Here is a 24,289-nt window from a genome sequence, read left to right as displayed (position 1 = left end):
ATATTCACCTTAGCAATCTCACTAGGATAAAGACCTCCTCCATTCCTGCCATTATTGAAAGAGATTGTGATACCTCACATCTCAAAATAGGGCTACTTAATGTTAGATCCTCACTTCAAAGGCAGTTATAGTCAATGAACTAATCACTGAACATAATCTTGATGTGATTGGCCTGACTGAAACATGGCTTAAACCTGATGAATTTACTGTGTTAAATGAGGCCTCACCTGGTTACACTAGTGACCATAACCCCCGTGCATTCCGCAAAGGCAGAGGTGTTGCTAACATTTACAATAGCATATTTTAATGACGTTTTCGTCATTAAAAATGACGTTTTCGTATTTTGAGCTACAAGTCATGAAATCTATGCAACCTACTCAATCACTTTTTGTAGCTACTGTTTATAGGCCTCCTGAGCCATATACAGAGTTCCTCACTGAGTTCCCTGAATTCCTATCGGACCTTGTAGTCATAGCAGATAATATTCTAATTTTTGGTGTATTTAATATTCACATGGAAAAGTCCACAGACCCACTCCAAAAGGCTTTCAGAGCCATCATCGACTCAGTGGGTTTTGTCCAACATGTCTCTGGACCTACTCACTGTCACAGTCATACTCTGGACCTAGTTTTGTCCCATGGAATAAATGTTGTGGATCTTAATGTTTTTTCTCTACATCCTGGACTATCGGACCACCATTTTCTTACGTTTGCAATCGCAAAAAATAATCTGCTCAGACCCCAACCAAGGAGCATCAAAAGTTGTGCTATAAATTCTCAAACAACACAAAGATTGCTTGATGCCCTTCCAGACTCCCTCTGCCTACCCAAGGACGTCAGAGGACATAAATCAGTTAACAACCTAACTGAGGAACTCAATTTAACCTTGCGCAATACCCTAGATGCAGTTGCACCCCTAAAAACTAAAAACATTTCTCATAAGAAACTAGCTCCCTGGTATACAGAAAAACGGAAATGGCGCCACACCAAACTGGAAGTCTTCCGACGAGCTTGAAAAGACAGTACCGTGCAGTATCGAAGAGCCCTCACTGCTGCTCGATCATCCTATTTTTCCAACTTAATTGAGGAAAATAAGAACAAACCCGAAATTGATTTTTGATACTGTCGCAAAGCTAACTAAAAAGCAGCATTCCCCAAGTGAGAATGGCTTTCACTTCAGCAGTAATAAATTCATGAACTTCTTTGAGGAAAAGATCATGATCATTAGAATGCAAATTACGGACTCCTCTTTAAATCTGCGTATTCCTCCAGACCTCAGTTGTCCTGAGTCTGCACACCTCTGCCAGGACCTAGGATCAAGAGAGACACTCAAGTGTTTTAGTACTATATCTCTTGACACAATGATGAAAATAATCATGGCCTCTAAACCTTCAAGCTGCATACTGGACCCTATTCCAACTAAACACCTGAAAGAGCTGCTTCCTGTGCTTGGCCCTCCTATGTTGAACATACTAAACGGCTCTCTATCCACTGGATGTGTACCAAACTCACTAAAAGTGGCAGTAGTAAAGCCTCTCTTGAAAAAGCCAGAAAATAAAAATATAAATACTTTCGGCCTATATCGAATCTTCCATTCCTCTCAAACATTTTTGAAAAAGTTGTTGCGCAGCAACTTACTGCCTGCCTTCCTGAAGAGAAACAATGTTTTCAAAATGCTTCAGTCTGGTTTTAGACCCAATCATAGCACTGAGACTGCACTTGTGAAGGTGGTAAATGACCTTTTAATGGCGTCAGATCGAGGCTCTGCATCTGTCCTCGTGCTCCTATACCTTAGTGCCGCTTTTGATACCATCGATCACCACATTCTTTTGGAGAGATTGGAAACCCAAATTGGTCTACACGGACAAGTTCTGGCCTGGGTTAGATCTTATCTGTCAGAAAGATATCAGTTTTGTCTGTGAATGGTTTGTCCTCTGACAAATCAACTGTAAATTTTGGTGTTCCTCAAGGTTCGGTTTTAGGACCACTATTGTTTTCACTATATATTGTACCTCATGAGGATGTCATTCGCAAACATAATGTTAACTTTCACTGCTATGCGGATGACACACAGCTGTACATTTCAATGAAACATGGTGAAGCCCCAAAGTTCCCGTGGCTAGAAGCCTGTGTTTCAGACATAAGGAAGTGGATGGCTGCAAACGTTCTACTTTTAAACTCGGACAAAACAGAGATGCTTGTTTTAGGTCCCAAGAAACAAAGAGATCTTCTGTTGAATCTGACAATTAATCTTGATGGTTTAACAGTCGTCTCAAATAAAACTGTGAAGGACCTCTGTATTACTCTGGACCCTAATCTCTCTTTTGACGAACATATCAAGACTGTTTCAAGGACAGCTTTTTTTCCATTTACGTAACGTTGCAAAAATCAGAAACTTTCTGTCCAAAAATGATGCAGAAAAATTCAACCATGCTTTTGTTACTTCTAGGTTAGACTACTGCAATGCTTTACTTTCCGGCTACCTGGATAAAGCACTAAATAAACTTCAGTTAGTGCTAAATACAGCTGCTAGAATCCTGACGAGAACAAACCAATTTGATCATATTACTCCAGTGCTAGCCTCTCTACACTGGCTTCCTGTTAAGGCAAGGGCTGATTTCAAGGTTTTACTGCTAATCTACAAAGCATTACAGGGGCTTGCTCCTACCTATCTTTCTGATTTGGTCCTGCCGTACATACCTACACGTACGCTACGGTCACAAGATGCAGGCCTCCTAATTGTCCCAACAATTTCTAAGCAAACAGCTGGAGGCAGGGCTTTCTCCTATAGAGCTCCATTTTTATGGAATGGTCTGCCTACCCATGTGAGAGACGCAGACTCGGTCTCAACCTTTAAGTCTTTACTGAAGACTCATCTCTTCAGTAGGTCATATGATTGAGTGTAGTCTGGCCCAGGAGTGTGAAGGGGAACGGAAAGGCTCTGGAGCAACGAACCGCCCTTGCTGTCTCTGCCTGGCTGGTTCCCCTCTCTCCACTGGGATTCACTGCCTCTAACCCTATTACAGGGGCTGAGTCACTGGCTTACTGGTGCTCTTTCATGCCGTCCCTAGGAGGGGTGCGTCACTTGAGTGGGTTGAGTCACTGACGTGATCTTCCTGTCTGGGTTGGCGCCCGCCGTGGCAGAGATCTTTGTGGGCTGTACTCGGCCTTGTCTCAGGATGGTAAGTTGGTGGTTGAAGATATCCCTCTAGTGGTGTGGGGGCTGTGCTTTGGCAAAGTGGGTGGGATTCTATCCTTCCTGTTTGGCCCTGTCCGGGGGTATCTTCGGATGGGGCCACAGTGTCTCCTGACCCCTCTTGTCTCAGCCTCCAGTATTTATGCTGCAATAGTTTGTGTCGGGGGGCTACGGTCAGTTTGTTATATCTGGAGTACTTCTCCTGTCTTATCCGGCGTCCTGTGTGAATGTAAGTATTCTCTCTCTAATTCTCTCTTTCTTTCTTTCTTTCTTTCTCTCTCTCTCTCGGAGGACCTGAGCCCTAGGTCCATGCCTCAGGACTACCTGGCATGATGACTCCTTGCTGTCTCCAGTCCACCTGGCCGTGCTGCTGCTCCAGTTTCAACTGTTCTGCCTGCGACTATGGAACCCTGACCTGTTCACCGGACATGCTACCTGTCCCAGACCTGCTGTTTTCAACTCTCTAGAGACAGCAGGAGCGTTAGAGATACTCCAAATGTTCGGCTATGAAAAGCCAACTGACATTTATTCCTGAGGTGCCTTCTTGCTGCACACTCGACAACTACTGTGATTATTATTATTGGACCATGCTGGTCATTTATGAACATTTGCACATCTTGGCCATGTTCTGTTATAATCTGCAACCGGCACAGCAAGAAGAGGACTGGCCACCCCTCATAGCCTGGATCCTCTCTAGGTTTCTTCCTAGGTTTTGGCCTTTCTTGGGAGTTTTTCCTAGCCACCGTGCTTCTACACCTGCATTGCTTGCTGTTTGGGGTTTTAGGCTGGGTTTCTGTACAGCACTTTGAGATATCAGCTGATGTACGAAGGGCTATATCAATAAATTTGATTTGATTTAATATTCCAGTCTGTGCTAGCAAAACAGTCATGTAGCGTAGCATCCATGTCATCTGACCACTTTTGTATTGAGCAAGTCACTGGTACTTCCTGATTTAGTTTTTGCTTGTAAGCAGGATTCAGGAGGATATAATTATGGTCAGATTTGCCAAGGGGGAACTTTATATGTGTCTGTGTGTGGAGTATTGGTGGTCTACAGTTTTTTCCCCCCTCTGGTTGCATGTGACATGCTGGTAGAGATGAGGTAAAACAGATTTGTCTGCCTGCATTAAAATCCCCATCCATTAGTAGCGCCGCTTCTGGATGAGCATTTTTCTTGTTTGCTTATGACCTTATACAGACTTGGTGCCAGCATCTGTTTTGTGATGGTCAATATACGGCTACGAAAAATATAGATGAAAATTCTCTTTGTAGATAGCGTGGTCTACAGCTTATCATGAGTTACTCTACCTCAGGCAAGCAATACCTCGAGACCTTCTTAATATTAGACATCTCCCACCAGCTGCTATTGACAAATAGACACACCACCACACCTTCTCTTCCCGGACGTAACTGTTGTTCTGCCGATGCACAGAAAACCCAGCCAAATGTATATTATCCGTGTCGTCATTCAGCCAAGACTTGGTGACACAAAAAATGTTACAGTTTTTAATGTCCTGTTCATAGGAGTCTTAAACTGAGCTCATCCAGTTTATTCTCCAATTATTATACGTTGGTCAATGGAATGGATGGTAGAGGCGGGTTAGCCACTCACCAAACTAATTATCACATAGCACCCAGAACTGTCCCCCCTGGACATCGGTCTTTTTTTCATGCAAATGACAGGGATTTGGGCCTGGTCTGGGGGAAACAATATCCTTCGCATCAGACTCATTAAAGAAAACAATCTTCGTCCAGTTACAGGTGAGTAATCGCTGTTCTGATATCCAGAAGCAAAAACATGTATAGAATAAGTTAATGAAAAAAAAAAATAGGTTAGGAGCCCATAAAACGTAATGTATCCCCTCCGTGCCATTAGCTCGCTCTTACAAAAAGCAGGGTACTATACATTACACATGGCACCACAATGAAAACTGTCAAAATAAGTGTGACAATCATAGTCCTTGAATAAATACACCATTATATGCGTCAGCTTCTCAGATCCAGATGACCTAAATCTTCAATTTTGGCTCGAGGGCCACATTGGGATTTCAAAATTAAACAGAGTGCCACTGATTTTATGTTGACAGATTTGCTGGTCAAAATCAAATTACAGCCTAGAAAACTGGCACTCATTTCTAATTATATAGGTCTATTATCATTTCTACATACTTTCCATCTGGTTTTAGAGATTTAGTATTATTTAAATTTTCACAAGCTGTATTTTGCCCACCACTGACCAAAACCATCACGCTATTCTACATCGCCACCAAAACAGTAACAGGAGTTAAGGAGTATACTTTATTGATTTGATAAGACCAAGTGTACAGTACATACATCAACATAAACTGCTGTTTGAATGGAATTGCTTGAAAAATAACATTGCGTCCCACACCATTAGGCCTAGGCCTTCGGTAAGTTTTAAACAATAACTGGTCCTGTGCTCAGACTGACATTGAGGTTAGCAGGTTAGATAGATTTTCAAGTAGACGTTAGGATGAGATAAAGATAAATTGGACAGCAAACACATGATTAAAAGAAACCAAAGGGTAAACACAGAGGCCCAACATTCTAATTTAAAACGCCTAACTCCACATGCAAATACACTTCCTGAAAGAACATTGAGATTTGACATCACTATCTAACCCCCTTCATCCTAAAGCTTAAATCTTTCAGTGAATGTAATGTCATGTAAAGGTACTAGGTGATGTGTATGTATATAAGAGGGTGTGTGTTGGTGTGTATTTTAGTGGGGCAGCTCGTGGGGCACCAGTTTGTAGTGGGAGCCACATGAGGGACAGCGCTGAGCATCGCCCTGATGGAGCCAGAACCACACCACTGCAGTGTTATCCTCCTCACCTAGAGAGAGAGAGGATGGAGAAAGTGAGAGAGAAGGGGGAGAAAGGGAGGAGGAGGAATATAGGAGGGAGGGAGAGATCAGTTGAAGGAGACATTAGATATGAGCAGGAAGGACAACCCTCAGACAGCCATTATAAATCAGAGTGGTACAGCTTCTGGCCACAGAACTACCAGACAGCTGTAGAAAGACTAATATAAAGCTAGTCACATACAGACACAGCCCACAATCCTCTTGGTAGTGATGGAGGGCACCAGATGGGGGTCAGCCTTTGAGCCAGCATACTCTTTGGGCTTCAACATGCTGTAGGGGTCCTGGAAAGAAATAACACAAGACAGGTTCAGTTTTAGACCTAGGTATGACTTGGTGACATGGAGAACAAAGCACACAGAAACCTTTTAAGGATCCTAAATGTGGCTAGAGGCATGTCGGGCCAGTGCTGAGAACAGTGTGAGATTACTGCCAAACTAATGAATACTTGACATGTTAAACTACCGGTGTCACGTAAATGTTGGCCATAGCAACACAGTTGACGCAAATAATATTAATTTCAAACAAATGTAATCTCGACTCACCGCGCCCTGTTGTGCAGCCTTCATAACTATCTTCTCCAGACCAGTGGCCTGCTCCTCGTCGGTGGGGATACCTGAAAACATGTCATCAGTGTTAACCTTACTAGCTAACTAGTTAGTTGGCATTAGCTAGTTTAAAAGTTAGCAAAATGAGCAGTGGGCTACTTCCGCGCTAAGCACATTCAAAGATAGTCGACACGGATAGCTCGCTGACGCGCTAGCTAGAACCCTAAACTAAGGTACCATCTTTGACTTAAAAAAAAACAACCTTTATTTAACCAGGCAAGTCAGTTAAGAACAAACTCTTATTTTCAATGACGGCCTAGGAGCAGTGGGTTAACTACCTTGTTCAGGGGCAGAACGACAGATTTGAACCTTGTCAGCTCGGGGGTTTGAACTTGCAACCTTCCGGTTACTAGTCCAACGCTTTAACCACCTGCCGTCCCTTTGACAGGTCGCTTTAAGGCAAAATAGCTCAATATAGGACATGAAAACATAATCTGCTCAGCTAGCTACTTAATGAGAACAATGTGGACAGATTGAAATTTGTATTTCGATACAACGAATATTGTGTTAATTTGACTAGAAAGCCTTGCGCCATTGCCTGGCAATTCATCGCCTGTCCTTGGCAAGACATCAATATGTCAAATACGATGCTTCCATGGCTTCTGCCCAAAACCTCCACATTACCGACTCACCACCAACCGCCATGCCGCGGGTGAGAGCAGGGACCGGGGCGGCCCGGCAAGTTGTAGCGGCCCTTACGGCCGAGCGAAGCAATAACCTTGCAGCCATTTCTCCTTCTGGTCGAAAGCACTGCTGTAATAAGAGGTCGCAATACAACTGGCAGCACACTGATGACGTTTAATATTTACGTGACAGTCGCATTATTCTGACGTCTGTGCTCTTGTATTTAAAAAATAGAAGCGTTCAAGCCTCGAGTCGTTGACTAACGTTACCTGAAAAGGTAGGCTATGAATATACTTTATCATGCAAACTGATTCAACCTTTCGTTCCCAAAACAACTAAGAAAACATTGCAGTCCAATCAGTAGGCCTACATGACATCATCTGTTAATAATCTATTATTTAACCTTTATTAAACTAGGCAAGAATAGTCCAAATGAATACACCGTCCCCATTTCATAGAAGGGGGATGAGCATAAATAATCTAGAACTCAAGAAAAGATTAAGCACATGGAAACAGTTGGACATTCATCTTTATTTATTGAAAAGTGGATCAAAAGCAAAGGTCTGACTAATTCAAGACACATATAAAACCCCAAACATCCCCATAATCCCATATAAGACTGCTAGTCTGAGACCTGACTAAAACTAGACATTCACAAAGACTAGAATACACTGACATGAGCTCTGTTGTACATTAAAATACAGTAATCAAGTGACAGTCACTTTCCCTGACATCCCTGATAAGCCCTGCACCTCCATTCTCTTCTCTTTCTACTTATAAACCTAATATCTGTGCAGAGAGAAAAACATCCCCCTTCCTACCCCTGTATTGTTCGCATTGGTCGCAGTCAGAATGATCTGATGCTCTAATTGGTTGTACAGGCATGTGGGAGGGCTTTGGAACTACAGGAGCTCAACGTAATTAGCAGGGAACATTCCGTAGTGTCCATCCGGTCCGTAGCCTCTCCACCAACCCACATCTTCCATGTCTATCCCTATGATGATGTCATCAGGATCAAAGGTAATCTCAGAGTCGTCAGCTGAGGAGGAGAGGAGAGAAGGATGAAAGAAGATTAAATTCAATACAACTTTATGGATAGAGATGAGATAGGGATGAGTGGTGCCAGAAGAGATGAAAGAAGGAAAGCAATATGAGGTGGGACATCAGAGAAAAGATTAGAAAAGCAAAGAAGGATCAGATGAAAGAAGATGAAATGAGAAAAAGAGAGGGACTTGATTTGAACCCAGAGCTGGGCAACACTCACTGGCTTGGTAGTCATACAGAGCCCTGGCACGCACATCCTGTCCACTGGCCTCCTCTCTCTGCTCCAGCACCTGAGAGAGATTGTTCAAGTGATAGGGAGTTAAAGAAGATTTGAACAGAATAAAACAGTGGAGTTATAACACCACAGAATTTTCCAACCTATTTGGAATAATATTTAATAACATGGCTAAGAGCAACATCATCATACTTCCTGTAGACTTACTGTGGGTGTGTCCTGGTAGATATCATCATAAATGTTATCCTCCTCATTTGTTGCTGCCAATGGCAGGAGCTCGTATACCTCATCTAGGTCAATGTGCCCTTCTCTACCCTGAACCAGGTCGGCAACTGTTGGCTCTGAGAGATTCAATATTTAAAGACCCTCACCAGCTGTAGTTTTTAAGTGGTAACAATGTGAGAGTGGAAATGAGTTTGCGTTTGTGTGTGAGGCGGAGGCCTTACCGTCCTCCGGTGCTGGTGCTGTGTCCTGTGTATCACCATCAAAATCATCTGACCAGTATTCCTCTTCAGTGAAGGAAGACTCTGTGACACACATACACACACATATTATTTAGACAGCCTTATCACTACGACATGAATCAATCAGCCTGTGGTGGAAAGAGTTAGCTGCATGCCTGTATGCATGCGTGTTTGACTTGTGGGTTATGACATGTGAGAGTGGGGCAGCTGCTTCTGGGAGAAGTGGAACAGGGTTTAAAGGGTTATCTATGATACAGGTGTGTGTGTGTGGGGGGGGGGGGTGCATGTATTACCTGCGGGTTGGACAGGTGAAGGTGGGGCTGCCTGTGCCTTACGCTCTGAGAGCAGAGCAGGTGTTTTTGGGACCAATGGAGCCGGGGCTTCTGGGTGAAGAAAAGCAGGGTATTGTAGGGAACGTGGTTCGTTGGGTGTTTCTCTCTCAGTGGACTTCTGAGTCAGGAAGTGGCTCTGCAGCTTCCCTGAGGGAGGGGGAGAGGGGAATAATATGTGTTTTATGTTATTGGGGCTAGGGGAATGTGTGTTATGGGGGGGGGGCAGAATGTGTTATTGATATGTCATAATGATTTATTGCTAACTTTATTTAAGTTATTAAGTGTGTTTAGCGTTGACCAGTTTTCTATATCGATACCCACCTTGTTGCTTATCTATAAAACGCTATTACAACATTCTAGGTGATTTTACCAGGTCTGGAGCTGGGCGTGTTGTCCAGTGAGGCACTCTGCTCTCTCTTTTTAAACAGCTCTCTGGGGTTCAAGGACCTCTGGGAGATCAGACGTGCTGCCTCCTGACACACACACACGAACACACACACACACACACACACACACACACACACACACACACACACACACACACACACACACACACACACACACACACACACACACACACACACACACACACACACACACACACACACACACACACACACACACACACACACCTGTATCATAGATAACCCTTTAAACCCTGTTCCACTTCTCCCAGAAGCAGCTGCTCAGTAAATTATGACATATTGAACACACAAACACAGTGAGTGAGTGCGGACTCTCACGTTTGCTTTTTGTACAGATGCAGGTCTTATCCTCTGAGTGTTCTGACGCTCACTGTCATGCCGTTCCTAAAAAGCAGACACACACACAAAAACACACACACTCAAATAAGTTTGGAATACTGCAACTCACAGAAGCATTTTGTGCAATGCATAGAAATCACACATAGTACCACATAAAAGGCTCACCGGCTGATGTTGTTCCTGGTCTCTATACCCTGACTCCTGCTGCTTCTGGTAAGTCCTGTCAAACGGACACACAGACAGACAATATTATATTATTGAGCATGTGTTTGTGTGTGTCTCCGCATGTGTGCGTGCATCTGTGATGACTGACTTTGCCTGGTCGATTTGAGAGGTTCTCTCCTTTGCCCTCATTTCTCTCTCTGCAGCCTCCTTTTCATCCCTCTCTTTTCGCTCTCTTTTCGCCCTTTGCCTCTCCTCCTCCACTCTCTTGCTCTCCTCCTTCTGACGCACCTCCTCATCTCTCTGAGAGAGAGAGAGAGAGAAAGAGTGAGAAATGTAACATTCTATTGGAATCAAACTCCCAAAGTACCAGCAGCAGAGTAACTCAAAACAGGATTGCATACCATATTAGGAATAGGGAGATAACAATATAGTATAGTATTACTTTTGTCTGGAATTTTGTTATGTCTTAAGAGCAAGCACTTCAATGTAGCTTACTAGTTACATACGACAAATAAAATGTAGGCTTGGCTATCTGAGAAGGTCTACCTGAGATTGGGCCCAGAAGTTGTCCTTGTTGGTTTGCAGAATCTCATCCACAGCATTAGTCTTCTGGTACACCGACCCCTGAAACACAACAATACATTATCTGCTGCCAATGACTGGAACGAATTGCAAAAATCACTGAAGCTAGAGACTCATATCTCCCTCACTAACTTTAAGCATCAGCTGTCAGAGCAGCTCACAGATCACTGCACCTGTACATAGCCCATCTGTAAATAGCCCATCCAGCTACCTCATCCCACATTGTTCTTTATTTATTTTGCTCCTTTGTACCCCAGTATCTCTCCTTGCACATTCATCTTCTGTACATCTATCACTCCAGTGTTTAATTGCTAAATTGTAATTGCTTCGCCACTACTGCCTATTTATTGCCTTACCTACCTAATCTTACCGCATTTGCACACACTGTATATAGATTTTTTTTCCAAATGTGTTATTGACTGTACGTTTGTTTATTTCATGAGTAACTCTGTGTTGTTGTTTGTGTCGCACTGATTTGCTTTATCTTGGCCAGGTCGCAGTTGTAAATGAGAACTTGTTCTCAACTGGCCTACCTGGTTAAATACAGGTGAAATAAAATAAATACAAACATTACAGCTGTTTGTGTGTGTGTGTGTGTCAAATGAATATCAAATTGTATTGGTCACATACACATGTTTAGGAGACGTTATTGTGGGTGTAGCAAAATGCTTGTGTTTCTAGCTCCGCCCGTGCGGTAATATCTAACAAGTAATATATAACAATTTCACAATATATACCCAATACACATAAATCTAAGTAAAGGGATGGAATTGAGAATATATAAATATATTGACAAGCAACGTCAGAGAGGCATAGACTAAGTTACAGTAGAATAAAATAGAATACAATATGAGTTGAGTAATGCCCAATATGTAAACAGGGTAGGGTAGCCTAGTGGTTAGAGCATTGGACTAGTAACCGAAAGGTTGAAAGTTCATATCCCCGAGCTGACAAGGTTCAAATCTGTCGTTCTGCCCCTGAACAGGCCCCTGAACAGGCAGTTAACCACTGTTCCGAGGCTGTCATTGACAATAAGAATTTATTCTTAACTGACTTGCCTAGTTAAATAAAGGTAAAATAAAAAAAGTGACTATTGTTCCATTTTTTAAAAGTGGCCAGTGATTTCAAGTCTATGTACAGTTGAAGTCGAACGTTTACATACACCTTAGCCAAGTACATTTAAACTCAGTATTTCACAATTCTTGACATTTAATCCTGGTAAAAAGTCCCTGTCTTAGGTCAGTTAGGATCACCGCTTTATTTGAAGAATGTGAAATGTCAGAATAATAGTAGAGAGAATTATTTATTTCAGCTTTTATTTATTTCATCACATTTCCGGTGGGTCAGAAATTTACATACACTCAATTAGTATTTGGTAGCATTGCCTTTAAATTGTTTAACTTGGGTCAAAGCTCCCCACAATAAATTGGGTGAATTTTGGCCCATTCCTCCTGACAGAACTGGTGTAAATGAGTCAAGTTGGTAGGCCTCCTTGCTCGCACATGCTTATTCAGTTCTGCCTACAAATTTACTATAGGATTGAGGTCAGGGCTTTGTGATGGCCACTCCAACACCTTGACTTTGTTGTCCTTAAGCCATTTTGACACAACTCTGGAAGTATGCTTGGGGCCATTGTCCATTTGGAAGACCATTTGCGACCAAGCTTTAACTTCCTGACTGATGTATTGAGATGTTGCTTCAATATATCCACATAATTTTCCTCCCTCATGAAGCCATCTATTTTGTGAAGTCCATCAGTCCCTCCTTCAGCAAAGCACCCCCACAACATGATGCTACCCCCCCGCCCCTCCCTGTGCTTCACCATTGGGACGGTGTTCTTCGGCTTGCAAGCACCCCCCCTTTTCCTCCAAATATTGACGATGGTCATTATGGCCAAACAGTTCTATTTTGTTTCATTAGACCAGAGGACATTTCTCCAGAAAGTACGATATTTGTCCATGTGCAGTTGCAAACTGTAGTCTGTTTTTTTTATGGCGGTTTGGGAGCAGTGGCTTCTTCCTTGCTGAGCAGCCTTTCAGGTTATGTTGATATAGGACTCGTTTTACTGTGGGTATAGATACTTTTGTACCTGTTTCCTCCAGCATCTTCACAAGGTCCTTTGCTGTTGTCCTGGGATTTATGTATACTTCCCCCCCCATAGTACATTCAACTCTAGGAGACAGAACACGTCTCCTTCTTGAGCGGTATGATGGCTGCGTGGGCCCATGGTGTTTATACTTGCGTACTATTGTTTGTACAGTTGAACTTGGTACCTTTAGGCGTTTGGAAATTGCTCCTAAGGATGAACCAGACTTGTGAAGGTCTACATTTTTTCTGAGGTCTTGGCTGATTTCATTTGATTTTCCCATGATGTCAAGCAAAGAGACACTGAGTTTGAAGGTAGACCTTGAAATACATCCACAGGTACACCTCCAATTGACTCAAATTATGTCAATTAGCATACCAGAAGCTTTAAAAAGCAATGACATAATTTTAGGGAATTTTCCAAGCTGTTTAAAAGCATAATCAACTTAGTGTATGTAAACGTCTTAAATTTGTAATACAGTGAATTATAAGTGAAATAATCTGTGTGTAAACAATTGTTGGAAAAATTACTTGTGTCATGCACAAAGTAGATGTCCTAACCGACTTGTAAAAACTATAGTTTGTTAACAAGAAATTTGTGGAGTGGATGAAAAACAAGTTTTACTGACTCCAATCTAAGTGTATGTAAACTTCCGACTTCAACTGTATATAGGCAGCAGCCTCTAATGTGCTAGTGATGGCTATTTAACAGTCTGATGGCCTTGAGATAGAAGCTGTTTTTCAGTCATTCAGTCCCAGCTTTGATGCACCTGTACTGACCTCACATTCTGGATGATAGCGGGGTGAACAGGCAGTGGCTCGTGTTGTTGTTGTCCTTGATGATCTTTTTGGCCTTCCTGTGACATCAGGCGCTGTAGGTGTCCTGGAGGGAAGGTAGTTTGCCTCTGGTGATGCATTGGGCAGACCGCTCCACCCTCTGGAGAGCCCTGCGATTGTGCGCTGTGCAATTGCCGTACCAGGCGGTGATGCAGCCCAACAGGATGCTCTCAATTGTGCATCTATAAACGTTTGTGTGGGTTTTAGGTGCCAAGCCAAATTTATTCAGCCTCCTGAGGTTGAAGAGGCGCTGTTGCGCCTTCTTCACCACACTGTCCATGTGGGTGGACCATTTCAGTTTGTCTGTGATGTGTATGCCGAGGGACTTGAAGCTTTCCACCTTCTCCACTGTGGTCCGTCAATGTAGATAGGGGGATGTTCCCTCTGCTGTTTCCTGAAGTCCACGATCATCTCCTTTGTTTTGTTGACATTGAGTGGCACCACAGTCCCAGAGCCCTCACCTCCTCCCTGTAGGCTGTCTCATCATTGTTGGTAATCACGTCTCCTACTGTTGTGTCATCTGCAAACTTGATAATTGAGTCGGAGGCGAGCTTGGCCACGCAGTCATGGGTGAACAGGGAGTACAGGAGAGGGCTGAGCACGCACCCTTGTGGGGCTCCAGTTATGAGGATCAGCGAAGTGGATGTGTTGTTTCCTACCTTCACCACCTGGGAGCGGCCCGTCAGGAAGCCCAGGACCCAGTTGCACAGGGTGGGGTTCAGACCCTGGGCCTCAAGCTTAATGATGAGCTTGGAGTGTACTATGGTGTTGAATGCTGAGCTATAGTCAATGAACAGCATTCTTACATAGGTATTCCTCTTGTCCAGTTGGGATAGGGCATTGTGCAGTGTGATGGCGATTGAATCATCTGTGGATCTATTGGGGCAGTATGCAAACTGAAGTGGGCCTTAGGTGACAGGTAAGGTAGAGGTGATACGATCCATAACTAGCCTCTCAAAGCAATTCATGATGACAGAAGTGACAGCTAAGGGGCAATAGTAATTTAGTGCAGTTACCTTTGCTTTCTTGGGTACAGGAACAATGGTGGCCATCTTGAAGTATGTGGGGACAGCAGACTGGGATATGGAGAGATTGAACATGTCCGTTAACACATCAGCCAGCTGGTCTGTGCATGCTCTGATGACGTGGCTAGGGATGCCGTCTGGGCCAGCAGCCTTGTGAGGGATAACACGCTTAAATGTCTTACTCGAGAAGGCCACGGAGAAGGAGAGCCCACAGTCCTTGGTCGCGGGCCGCGTCGGGTGGCACTGTGTTATCCGCAAAGCGGGCAAAGAAGGTATTTAGCTTGTCCGGAAATAAGAGGCCGATGTCCGTGACGTGGCTGGTTTTCCTTTTGTAGTCTGTGATTGTCTGTAGACCCTGCCACATATGTCTCGTGTCTGAGACGTTGAATTGCAACTCCACTTTGTCTCTACACTGACGTTTTGCCTGTTTGATTGACTTGAGGAGGGAATAACTAAATTGTGTGTGTGTGTGTGTGTGTGTGTGTGTGTGTGTGTGTGTGTGTGTGTGTGTGTGTGTGTGTGTGTGTGTGTGTGTGTGTGTGTGTGTGTGTGTGTGTGTGTGTGTGTGTGTGTGTGTGTGTGTGTGTGTGTGTGTGTGTGTGTGTGTGTGTGTGTGTTCTCACCACAGGCCCTCTGGGTGTGTCATATTTCTGTGTCTCTTTGGTTTGCAGAATCTCATCCACAGCATTAGTCTTCTGGTACACCGACCCCTGAAACACAACAACACATTACTCTGTGTGTGTGTGTATGCTTGTGTGTGTGCATGAGTGTGTATGTGTGTGTGTTCTCACCACAGGTCCACTGGGTACATCGCTGTATTTCTGTGTCTCTTTGCGAAAGTTAAAGTTGGCCCCCGACGCCTTGGCCACTTTACCCATGATGCTCTCTGGCTCCACGTCATCCTCTCCCCGTGCATTGATGGTCACATGGGCACCCTGCAGGAAAGAGATTGGTCAGAGAGAATCTACACAGCGCGAATTTAGAGAATTAACATTTTGGAGCATCTCTCTCTTTAATGCAGGTAAAACTCACCCTTAGGAAGTTACCCATGGAAATGACATGGTTGGCGCACTGTCCTTTCCGAGAGTCCTTTACCCCTTCACCTGTCTAAAACACACACACGCAAAGGTGAATGGCTGATTTGACAAAGGTCTCTAGTGATCGTTATGCTTCGAGGGTGGTGTGTGTGTGTGTGTGTGTGTGTGTGTGTGTGTGTGTGTGTGTGTGTGTGTGTGTGTGTGTGTGTGTGTGTGTGTGTGTGTGTGTGTGTGTGTGTGTGTGTGTGTGTGTGTGTGTGTGTGTGTGTGTGTGTGTGTGTGTGTGTGTGTGCTACTTACCCAGTTGATGAGAACATATTTACACAGGCCAGAGTTGGGGTCCTTGACACGACAGAAGGCATACATCACCTTCCCACTGCTCAACTCCTCCACCATCTCCTCCAGACCGCCGTCTACATACAGATACACATACACACAAATCGAACGTGGGTCATCAACGTTACTGATGACCATGTCAGCCAGCTAAACTAAAGCCTACGTGGTATGGTGTATCTTCAGTTTTCATACAACAAATTCCCTGAACCCCCCCCCATTACACACATGCACAAACAACCCACACTCACCTCCCTTCTCTGCCAGGCGGATGTCATTGGTGTTCCCCTCATAGGTGAACAGAGCCCTGTAGACAGACAGAAAAACAACTGGAAGATTCTCTCTCTCTTGTCATTGCTGACTCACAAACACACACATACAGATACAACTGTGATACCAAATCAACTGATCTAATCCTTCTCTCAGTTCTTGCTCACCAGTTGGTATCAGACTTCACATCCACCACTTCTTTATACGCGGCCGTGAGTGCTGCTCCGTTTTTACTTAGATTCACCGACATTCTCCTGTGTGTCTACCTGTGCCGTGGCATCCACTGCGTCAAAGAAAACGCAGCACCAAAACTTTATCCAGGAAATAAGAAATGGTCTCTTCAGTTGGAGTAGCTGAGATATACTGAATGATGAAAGAGCACTCTAGTGGGTAAAGGCAGAGCTTCCAATGACAAGCGAGTCTTGTACCAAGGGGATTCTTTCAGCTTTGTCAAAACGGGGATGGATCAGGATCAAATCGGCAAAATAATGGTCTCCTCTCTGTGTCAAAGTAAGATTAAAATATTCTACCTAGAGAAATCAAGGAAAGAGGACCGCTAACACACACAGGCTGTCCGAGCTGATTCAGTATGAAGGAACTACCACACACACACTCCTCTGAAACTTGTCGGGGCAGTGTGTGTGTGTGTGTGAGAGAGCGAAAGAGAGAGAGAGAGGGAGTGAAAGAAACCGGTCAGGGCAGAACCGGAAAAGTCAAATTTTTTAGATTGGTGCTGCAGTACCGCAAGTTCTTCAGTACAAGCAGGTCGGCAGACTAAATGCTTCCTGCTAACTATCCAGGTGGTGGAAGAGTCTACTGTAAAGGGACTGAGGGTGATTGCTGGTTAGACTACAGAAGGTTCACAAACATCAGCCTTGTTGATAAGTAGATCTCCACTCTTTCTCTATCCTATCACATACTCTCTTTCTATCTCATTATCTCTTTGCTGTTGGTGAGCAGTTCCCTCTCTCCCTCCTTTTCTATCCCTGCCAACCCTCTCTCTCTCTCTCCTGCACGCTCTCTCTCTCTCTCTGTGTGTAGATGAGCACCCTCCAGCTTCCTCTTTTACACATACACACACATACACAAACACACACACATACTGAACATACACTAGCTTTCTCAGGAACAAAAGAGGGAATTCCTTTTCACCAATGCACACAGACAGACATAGAGGCGTAGACACAAATCCACTCACACACACACACTATTTCAGATGGAGCCTAATCCCTTGTCTCCTTTGCTCGTTGGTGGGTGGTTTTATTATGAGGGAGGGGGGCATGACACTCATCATTCCCAACACCCCCATCACACACACGTTTGCACTACACACACATGCACAAATACACTATTGTGCAATAGTATTATGTTAGCTTGGAAATGCCTGTGGTTTGCTTGAGGGTTGAGTGTCAATTTTGTAGCAAGGACCTGCAGTCACAGATAACAGACCAAGGGAGGGCTCGGGTTACAGTCCCACAGAAAAAAGTACACACACAAAGATTAAAGAGAGAAGGAGAGCGGGCATTATCAACACCATTATCTTCATCATAATCATTAGCCTCCCATTACCATTACCGAAAGGTTGCAAGTTTGAATCCCCGAGCTGACAAGGTACAAATCTGTCGTTCTGCCCCTGAACAGGCAGTTAACCCACTGTTCCTAGGCCGTCATTGAAAATAAGAATTTGTTCTTAACTGACTTGCCTAGTAAAATAAAGGTAAAAAAATATATATTTAAAAAATACATCCTTCAGTTCTCTCCTATGAATATGCACATGAAGCCAGCTGGAATCCAATATAATTCAGTGTGGTGAAACAACAGTAAAACTGAGCGATATTCAGTGCGGAGGCAAACTGATTTGTATTTTTAATTGTGTGCCACCCTATGGGACTCCCAATCACAGCCTGATGTGATACAGCCTGGATTTGAACCAGGGACTGTAACTCTCACTGAGATGCAGTGCCTGTATCACGGGTGATCTGGCTGGGAATCCAGACATTGCAAAGATATACTTTCCCCCTGACCAATATCTTTTTTCAGCTCAAGAAATCAGATGGGGAAAAACTCCTGTCACCATTGACACATACATCATTGATAGCTGGACTGGAATTACTCTGCCCAAACGTCTTCCCTCCCCACTTACTTTCTTCCTCCAGTCTCCCGTCTTCCCTCCTCCCCCACCCCCAGTCTCCCGGCGGCGGCCTAGCTCTTCCTTCCACTCCACCTCAGAAACACCAAGCGACTTGTATTTCCCATGCGACCATATACACTCACACAACCAGCGGCTAACTTTTTCTCAAACTCGCAAGGATTGCATTTTCTATTTTTGAAGGAAAATGGACGACAAAATAATTAAGAAAGTAGGCTTGTGAGCTGACTTTTCTTCGGGCTGATTTTACTCGGGAGGGTAACGTTAAGTAGGAGGAGAACGTGTGTGCAGGAGGACAACTTATGTGCGTGCGTGTTTTAAACTTCTGCGACGTACAGCTTTCCATTGTTTTCGTTTTCCATTTCAGTTTTAAGAGACTGCTAGTTGTTTTCACATCAGTATACGGTTATTCGTGGGATCGTCGATGTGGGTTGTAACGTTATCTAGTTTTTCTAGCCCAAAATAAAAGACGCGACAAGAAACGAGTGGAACAACTCCAAGAATCGACTAGCTAGTTAACTAGTTAGCTTAGCATGGCTAACTAACGTTAGCTAGCTAACAATGAACAGTCGTTGGATGCTTATTTTTGCAAAGTTTTCAACAACTCGTCTTGTTCATGGCTAATCTCGTTACTACCACTGGAAATCGTGGAAATCCAAAGAATACAGTGTACTAGCTAGCTAACGTTAGCAGGGTGTTTTGAAACTCGGTGGGTACGACATCACTTCCACGGCAAGACAACAGTGAGTGTGTTTTTAGAAATTCAAGATGCCGCAGCTGGACGGAGGAGGAGGAGATGATTTGGGAGCCAACGATGAGTTGATCTCGTTTAAAGACGAGGGGGAGCAGGAGGAAAAGACCGCCGAGAATGTGTCCTCTGAGCGGGACCTGGACGATGTCAAGTCTTCACTGGTCAACGAGACGGAGAACAACAGCAGTTCGTCTGACTCCGAGGTAGCTAACTTTACTAGCTAGCCAGCTAGGGACAGAAGATCGAATCACTATATAAACCATTACGGTACTAACCTTTTTCTTCTAGCTACCAATCTCCAGTTTTTTTTTTTTGGCAAACAACGTTTGTGTGTGTTTGTCAGCAGGCAGTCAGTCATAGACGTCCCCAGCATCACATACCGGATTGGGAGAGTTATGTCAGACAGAGAGAGTTCGTTGCAGAAGGTAAAACACGCCAAACCCATAGTAAAACTATAGCTCTGTATACCTGTAACTCTCACTTTGATCCATCATATGAGTGCCCCCCTCTCCCCACTTTTCTCTATATCCCCCTCTTCATCCTCTCCTCCTTTATCTCTCCCTCCCAGTCCATTCCTTTATTTATCAATTCATTTTAAAAAAGCAGCGGGGAAAGAGTTAGGTCATCTTACACCCCTTACAAGAAACACAGAACATATAGCAATAAATCAACAACCACAAGCATTCTTGCCTTGTTGGCAGCTCTGCAGAGTGGTCACTAGCTGGCACAGTCATACAATCTGATTTTAAACGCACTGCAAACCCGAATGCCTAAACTTAAATTAAGACCAAAAAGCTAATTTTTGTTTATATGAATTTTTGCTTTAGAGCCAATTATGACTTTGCAGCTGGAACATCTAGTGGAAACCGCTCAGTTCTTCTTCCAGAATTCTCCTCTCTCCAGCCTAATCCCCCCTCACCCATCTCCCACACCCCCCATTTCTCTCTCAATTCAATGAGCCCTGTTGACAAGAGATGTCACTGTCTTACATGCTAACAAAGCAACTAAACAGATTATAATAGATTGACAACAACCCATCCCTAGTCTATCCCCCAGCTCTGAGGAGGCAGTTGGTCAATGGTTGTTGAAGTTAACCAATTTAGGCTCTCTGTTGGCATGGGTAACATATGTTAACATTGCCAAAGCAAGAGAAGTAGATAATAAACAAAAGTGAAATCAATGGAAATTAACAGTAAACAATACACTCAGAAGTTCCAAAAGAATAAAGACATTTCAAATGTCATTATGTCTATATACAGTGTCTCTCTCTCCCTCTCTCTCCCAGCTCTGAGGAGACAGCAACACGACAGTGGGTTGTTCAAGGCATCTCTGTACGCTGGCTATCCCTTACTAATGATCCCTGACCTGGGTAACCTATCCAACCTGGGCCACTTGGGGAACCTTGGTAACCCCTACCTTTCTCCTGGAGTCCTCTCACCCGGCTCCAGGACGGTGAGTCAGTCACATGCACGCAGGAACATGCATCACATGCTGCCACTCTGTTATTGTTCTTATAATTTTTGCAAGTAAGGCTGCTGTACTAACATAGCTGTCTGTGTGTGGTGTCTGGCGGTGTGTGTATCGACTGTGTGGGATGTCTGTTATGTGGTTATAAGGGACAGTGAAGGATGAGTTGTGTGTTTGTGATCCTACTCTGAGCAGTGTGATGTATCTCATAGCGATTAATGGTGTGTTAACACACTGGCACTACCGCAGCAGACAGGCCCCAACACACCCCTGATAAAACACTGTTGCTGGAATGTGTGTGACAGAGTGAGCGAGGGGGGAGAGAGAGGCTACAGTATTTCATCACCATCCATGCGGAACTATGCTACAGTTGTAGCTAACGTTGTTGTTTTTTTGGTTTCCTTTCTGTGTTTTGGGATTGAGGTTAGAGGTCGACCGATTATGATTTTTCAACGCCGATACCAATTTTAGGAGGACCAAAAAAAGCCAGGACCGATTAATCAGCCGTTTTTTATATATATTTGTAATAATGACAATTACAACAAAACTGAATGAACAATGAACCCTTTTGTTTAAAAAAAAGTAAAAGTGCAATATGTGCCATGTAATAAAGGCTACCGTTTAAGTTCCTTGCTCAGAACATGAGAACATATGAAAGCTGGTGGTTCCTTTTAACATGAGTCTTCAATATTCCCAGTTCTTCAATATTCCCAGTTAAGAAGTTTTCAGTTGTTATTAAAGGAATTATGATGCGTTGACTATTTCTCTATACCATTTGTATTTCATACACCTTTGACTATTTCTCTATACCATTTGTATTTCATACACCTTTGACTATTGGATGTTCTTATAGGCACTTTAGTATTACCAGTCTAATCTCGAGTTGATAGGCTTGAAGTCATTAACAGCGCTGTGCTTCAAGCATTGATTGCTAAGAGCTGCACGCAAACGCAGTAAAGTGCTGTTTGAATAAATGCTTATGAGCCTGCCGCTGCCTACCACCGCTCAGACTGCTCTATCAAATATCAAATCATAGATTTAATTATAATAAACACACAGAAATACGAGCCTTTGGTCATTAATGTGGTCAAATCCGGAAACTATCATTTCGAAAACAAAACGCTTGTTCTTTCAGTGAAGTACGGAACTGTTCCATAAGTCTAAATATTGCTGTTACATTGCACAACCTTCAATGTTATGTCATAATTATGTGAAATTCTGGCAAATTAATTACGGTCTTTGTTAGGAAGAAACACAGTTTGCAATGAGCCAGACGGCCCAAACTGTTGCATATACCCTGACTCGGCTTGCACTGAACGCAAGAGAAGTGACAACATTTCCCTAGTTAATATGGCCTGCTAATATTCATTTTAACTAAATATGCAGGTTTAAAAAAAATATATATACTCTGTGTGTTGATTTTAAGAAAGGCATTGATGTTTATGGTTAGGTACTTTTGTGCAATTTACGTGCTTTTTTTCACGAATGCGCCTGTTTGGCGAAGTTGAAGTAGGCTGTGATTCGATGATAAATTAACAGGCACCGCATTGATTATATGCAAAGCAGGACAAGCTAGTTAACCTAGTAATATCATCAACCATGGGTGGTTATCTAGTGATTATGTGAAGATTGATTGTTTTTTTTTTTTTATGCTTGCTAGCAACTTATCTTGGCTCCTTGCAGCCACAAGGTCATTTTGACGCTACACTGCTGTAACAGGTGGCCTGCCAACCAGTTTCCTCATGGATTGCAATGTAATCGGCCATAATCAACGTCCAAAAAGGAAGATTACCGATTGTTATGAAAACTTGAAATTGGCCATGCCGATTAATCGGTCAACCTCTAATTGAGGCCCTCTTTGGGTATCTTCACTCTGAATCGTGTAAGTAGACAAAAAGCTAACATTCCGATCAAAGGTTTTATAAGTTGATGTGGAAATGTTTCCCTTCAACACAACTGGTAGTAGTTGCTCTTTTTTGTATACATTAACTCCACACCCTGTCTGCCTGCCTTTGCATTCCCCCTCCCCAGGTATTAATGGGATATTGTTGTCATTGGGAGGAGGTGGAGAAGCTGAATGGACCTAATACTGTTCTCAATAGGAGATCATCCCCACACAGTGGTTGATACTCCTTCCTCATCCCCCAGCCTTCCTCCCCTATGCCCACTTCTCTGTCTGAGAGAAGATAAACATACTAATGTTAACCCCTTAAATGTAGGGATGCACCAATATTACATTTTTTTTTCGATACCCGATAATACATTTTTTTGCGGCCTTTTTAGCATTCTAATACAGTTAGAGTTGAAACGCACACGGACCTTCTGTTTCGTTGTTCATTTGTTCAATCGTTTCATTCTCAACCAGGATTTCATCATACATGTCAAGCAGTGAAGTTTCAGCTCTGTGTCCGTGGCCTCTTCTCTCGGGGGGGACCTCTTCAGTGCGCACTGTCACTGTCCGTTTCTATCTTGTCCAGCTGTGTCATGTAAATCCTGTTTCTTGTCTGCATCGAAGTAGCGGTCCTTGTACCTAGCATCGAGCATGCTGGCGACACAGTAAAGAGGCTCGGAGAGAATGAGTTACTTGTTCACAGCCTCTAGTAGAGTACTTTTGCAAGTTTTGTTGAGCAGGCGTTTCAATGCCATGACAGAGGGTGTCACGTCTGCTGCAGACGCAGTTGATGAGCTTATTTCTCCAGTCAGTTGTTCAAATGGAGCTAGGAGTGTTTTCATGTTTCCAAGTTTCACACATGTTCTCAAATGCCATTGAAATGGCAGCGGCAGTATGAGAAATCAGCACATTCATGAGCATACAATAAGACTTTCCTCAGTACGAAATCCTTGTTGACCCACTGTGCTGTCAGACTCGGCATGCTCATGGGGCTGATATCACTGGTCCAAATGTCAGTTGTGAAACTAATAGCAGTGATGCCCATAGCAAGTAGCTCATGAATGTGCGTTTCAACGATACTGTAGAGCAACATCTGAAAAATAGTGCCTGCTTGGAAGTGTGTACCGGGGCTCGAGGTGCCCGACCAGTCGGCGAAAGCCAACACCATCCACGACAGAAAATGGTTGTTTATTAAGGGCAATTATCTTGCCGTTAATGGATTTTACCTTTGAGGTGTCTCGTTGAAATGTTCTTACTTTTTCAAATGACTGCTCAACTTGAACTTGTTTAGTTGTTGGAAGTGTGCACTTAGTTTTTTTTCTGCTTTTCTTCTAAATAGTCGCCTAACGTCTGGGGGTGATGCACTTTCAAATGAGTAATTAGGTTTGTGGTATTGAAAGATTTCACTTTCTCCCCTCAGGAAATAATAACAGCACAAACATTGCATAAGGCCTTTTTGTTATCTTCCTCTGAAACTTCAAAGTAGATCCACACAGCAGACATTGTGGGCCAGGTCAGGAATACTGTGTTGCGCGTGTAGCGTTGTA

The 24,289-nt window shown here is 43.5% G+C and overlaps 3 protein-coding genes across 6 annotated transcripts in view; 1 reads left to right on the top strand and 2 right to left on the bottom strand.

Annotated features, from left to right (window-relative positions):
- Nucleotides 1–5,479: 5,479 nt before the first annotated feature.
- Nucleotides 5,480–7,476, bottom strand: LOC124049104 (cytochrome c oxidase subunit 5B, mitochondrial-like). Its single transcript, XM_046370452.1, has 4 exons — nucleotides 7,320–7,476; nucleotides 6,625–6,695; nucleotides 6,264–6,363; nucleotides 5,480–6,051 (listed from the first exon to the last, which is right to left on the bottom strand). The coding sequence occupies exons 1-4, from the start codon at nucleotides 7,414–7,416 to the stop codon at nucleotides 5,939–5,941; spliced, it is 381 nt and encodes a 126-aa protein (XP_046226408.1). The 5' UTR covers nucleotides 7,417–7,476; the 3' UTR covers nucleotides 5,480–5,938.
- A 346-nt stretch (nucleotides 7,477–7,822) lies between these two features.
- On the bottom strand, nucleotides 7,823–19,773 carry LOC124049103 (drebrin-like protein A). Of its 2 annotated transcripts, none has more exons than XM_046370450.1 (16): nucleotides 19,660–19,773; nucleotides 16,466–16,521; nucleotides 16,182–16,294; nucleotides 15,877–15,951; nucleotides 15,636–15,779; nucleotides 15,468–15,554; nucleotides 10,862–10,939; nucleotides 10,464–10,615; nucleotides 10,316–10,370; nucleotides 10,130–10,195; nucleotides 9,757–9,859; nucleotides 9,348–9,533; nucleotides 9,037–9,117; nucleotides 8,798–8,931; nucleotides 8,576–8,645; nucleotides 7,823–8,350 (listed from the first exon to the last, which is right to left on the bottom strand). In XM_046370450.1, exons 1-16 carry the CDS (start codon nucleotides 19,755–19,757, stop codon nucleotides 8,214–8,216), a joined length of 1,635 nt encoding a protein of 544 aa, XP_046226406.1. In that variant the 5' UTR covers nucleotides 19,758–19,773; the 3' UTR covers nucleotides 7,823–8,213. The 2 variants fall into 2 exon arrangements, with proteins under 2 accessions (XP_046226406.1, XP_046226407.1); XM_046370451.1 differs by lacking the exon at nucleotides 19,660–19,773 and adding an exon at nucleotides 16,652–18,418.
- Nucleotides 18,637–24,289, top strand: part of LOC124049101 (transcription factor 7-like 1-B) — a 31,886-nt gene continuing 26,233 nt past the window's right edge. The window contains exons 1-3 of one of the 3 annotated variants that reach the window (XM_046370448.1): nucleotides 18,637–19,587; nucleotides 19,731–19,809; nucleotides 20,670–20,836. In XM_046370448.1, the coding sequence (XP_046226404.1) occupies nucleotides 19,402–19,587; nucleotides 19,731–19,809; nucleotides 20,670–20,836 (432 nt within the window). In that variant the 5' untranslated portion in view covers nucleotides 18,637–19,401. Of the gene's footprint in view, nucleotides 19,588–19,727; nucleotides 19,810–20,669; nucleotides 20,837–24,289 lie in introns of all 3 variants that reach the window. The other 2 variants (XM_046370449.1, XM_046370447.1) reach the window with 2 other exon arrangements.

This window comes from Oncorhynchus gorbuscha, linkage group LG11 (assembly GCF_021184085.1).
Source record: "Oncorhynchus gorbuscha isolate QuinsamMale2020 ecotype Even-year linkage group LG11, OgorEven_v1.0, whole genome shotgun sequence".
NCBI classification, from domain to species: domain Eukaryota; kingdom Metazoa; phylum Chordata; class Actinopteri; order Salmoniformes; family Salmonidae; genus Oncorhynchus; species Oncorhynchus gorbuscha.
This window is presented reverse-complemented; position numbering and strand designations above follow the sequence as displayed.

Excerpts from the sequence above, each read along its gene's own strand:
- LOC124049104 (XM_046370452.1), bottom strand. The coding sequence starts at position 7,416 with ATGGCTGCAAGGTTATTGCTTCGCTCGGCCGTAAGGGCCGCTACAACT. Across the intron at positions 6,696-7,319 it reads CCGCGGCATGGCGGTTGGTG|GTATCCCCACCGACGAGGAG; the intron begins GTGAGTCGGTAA and ends ACATGTTTTCAG. Across the intron at positions 6,364-6,624 it reads AGGCTGCACAACAGGGCGCG|GACCCCTACAGCATGTTGAA; the intron begins GTGAGTCGAGAT and ends ATTTCTTTCCAG.
- LOC124049103 (XM_046370450.1), bottom strand. The coding sequence starts at position 19,757 with ATGCTGGGGACGTCTATGACTGACTGCCTGCTGACAAACACACACAAA. Across the intron at positions 16,522-19,659 it reads TTGGTAGCTAGAAGAAAAAG|GGCTCTGTTCACCTATGAGG; the intron begins GTTAGTACCGTA and ends GTCTGTCTACAG. Across the intron at positions 8,932-9,036 it reads AGCACCAGCACCGGAGGACG|AGCCAACAGTTGCCGACCTG; the intron begins GTAAGGCCTCCG and ends TGAATCTCTCAG.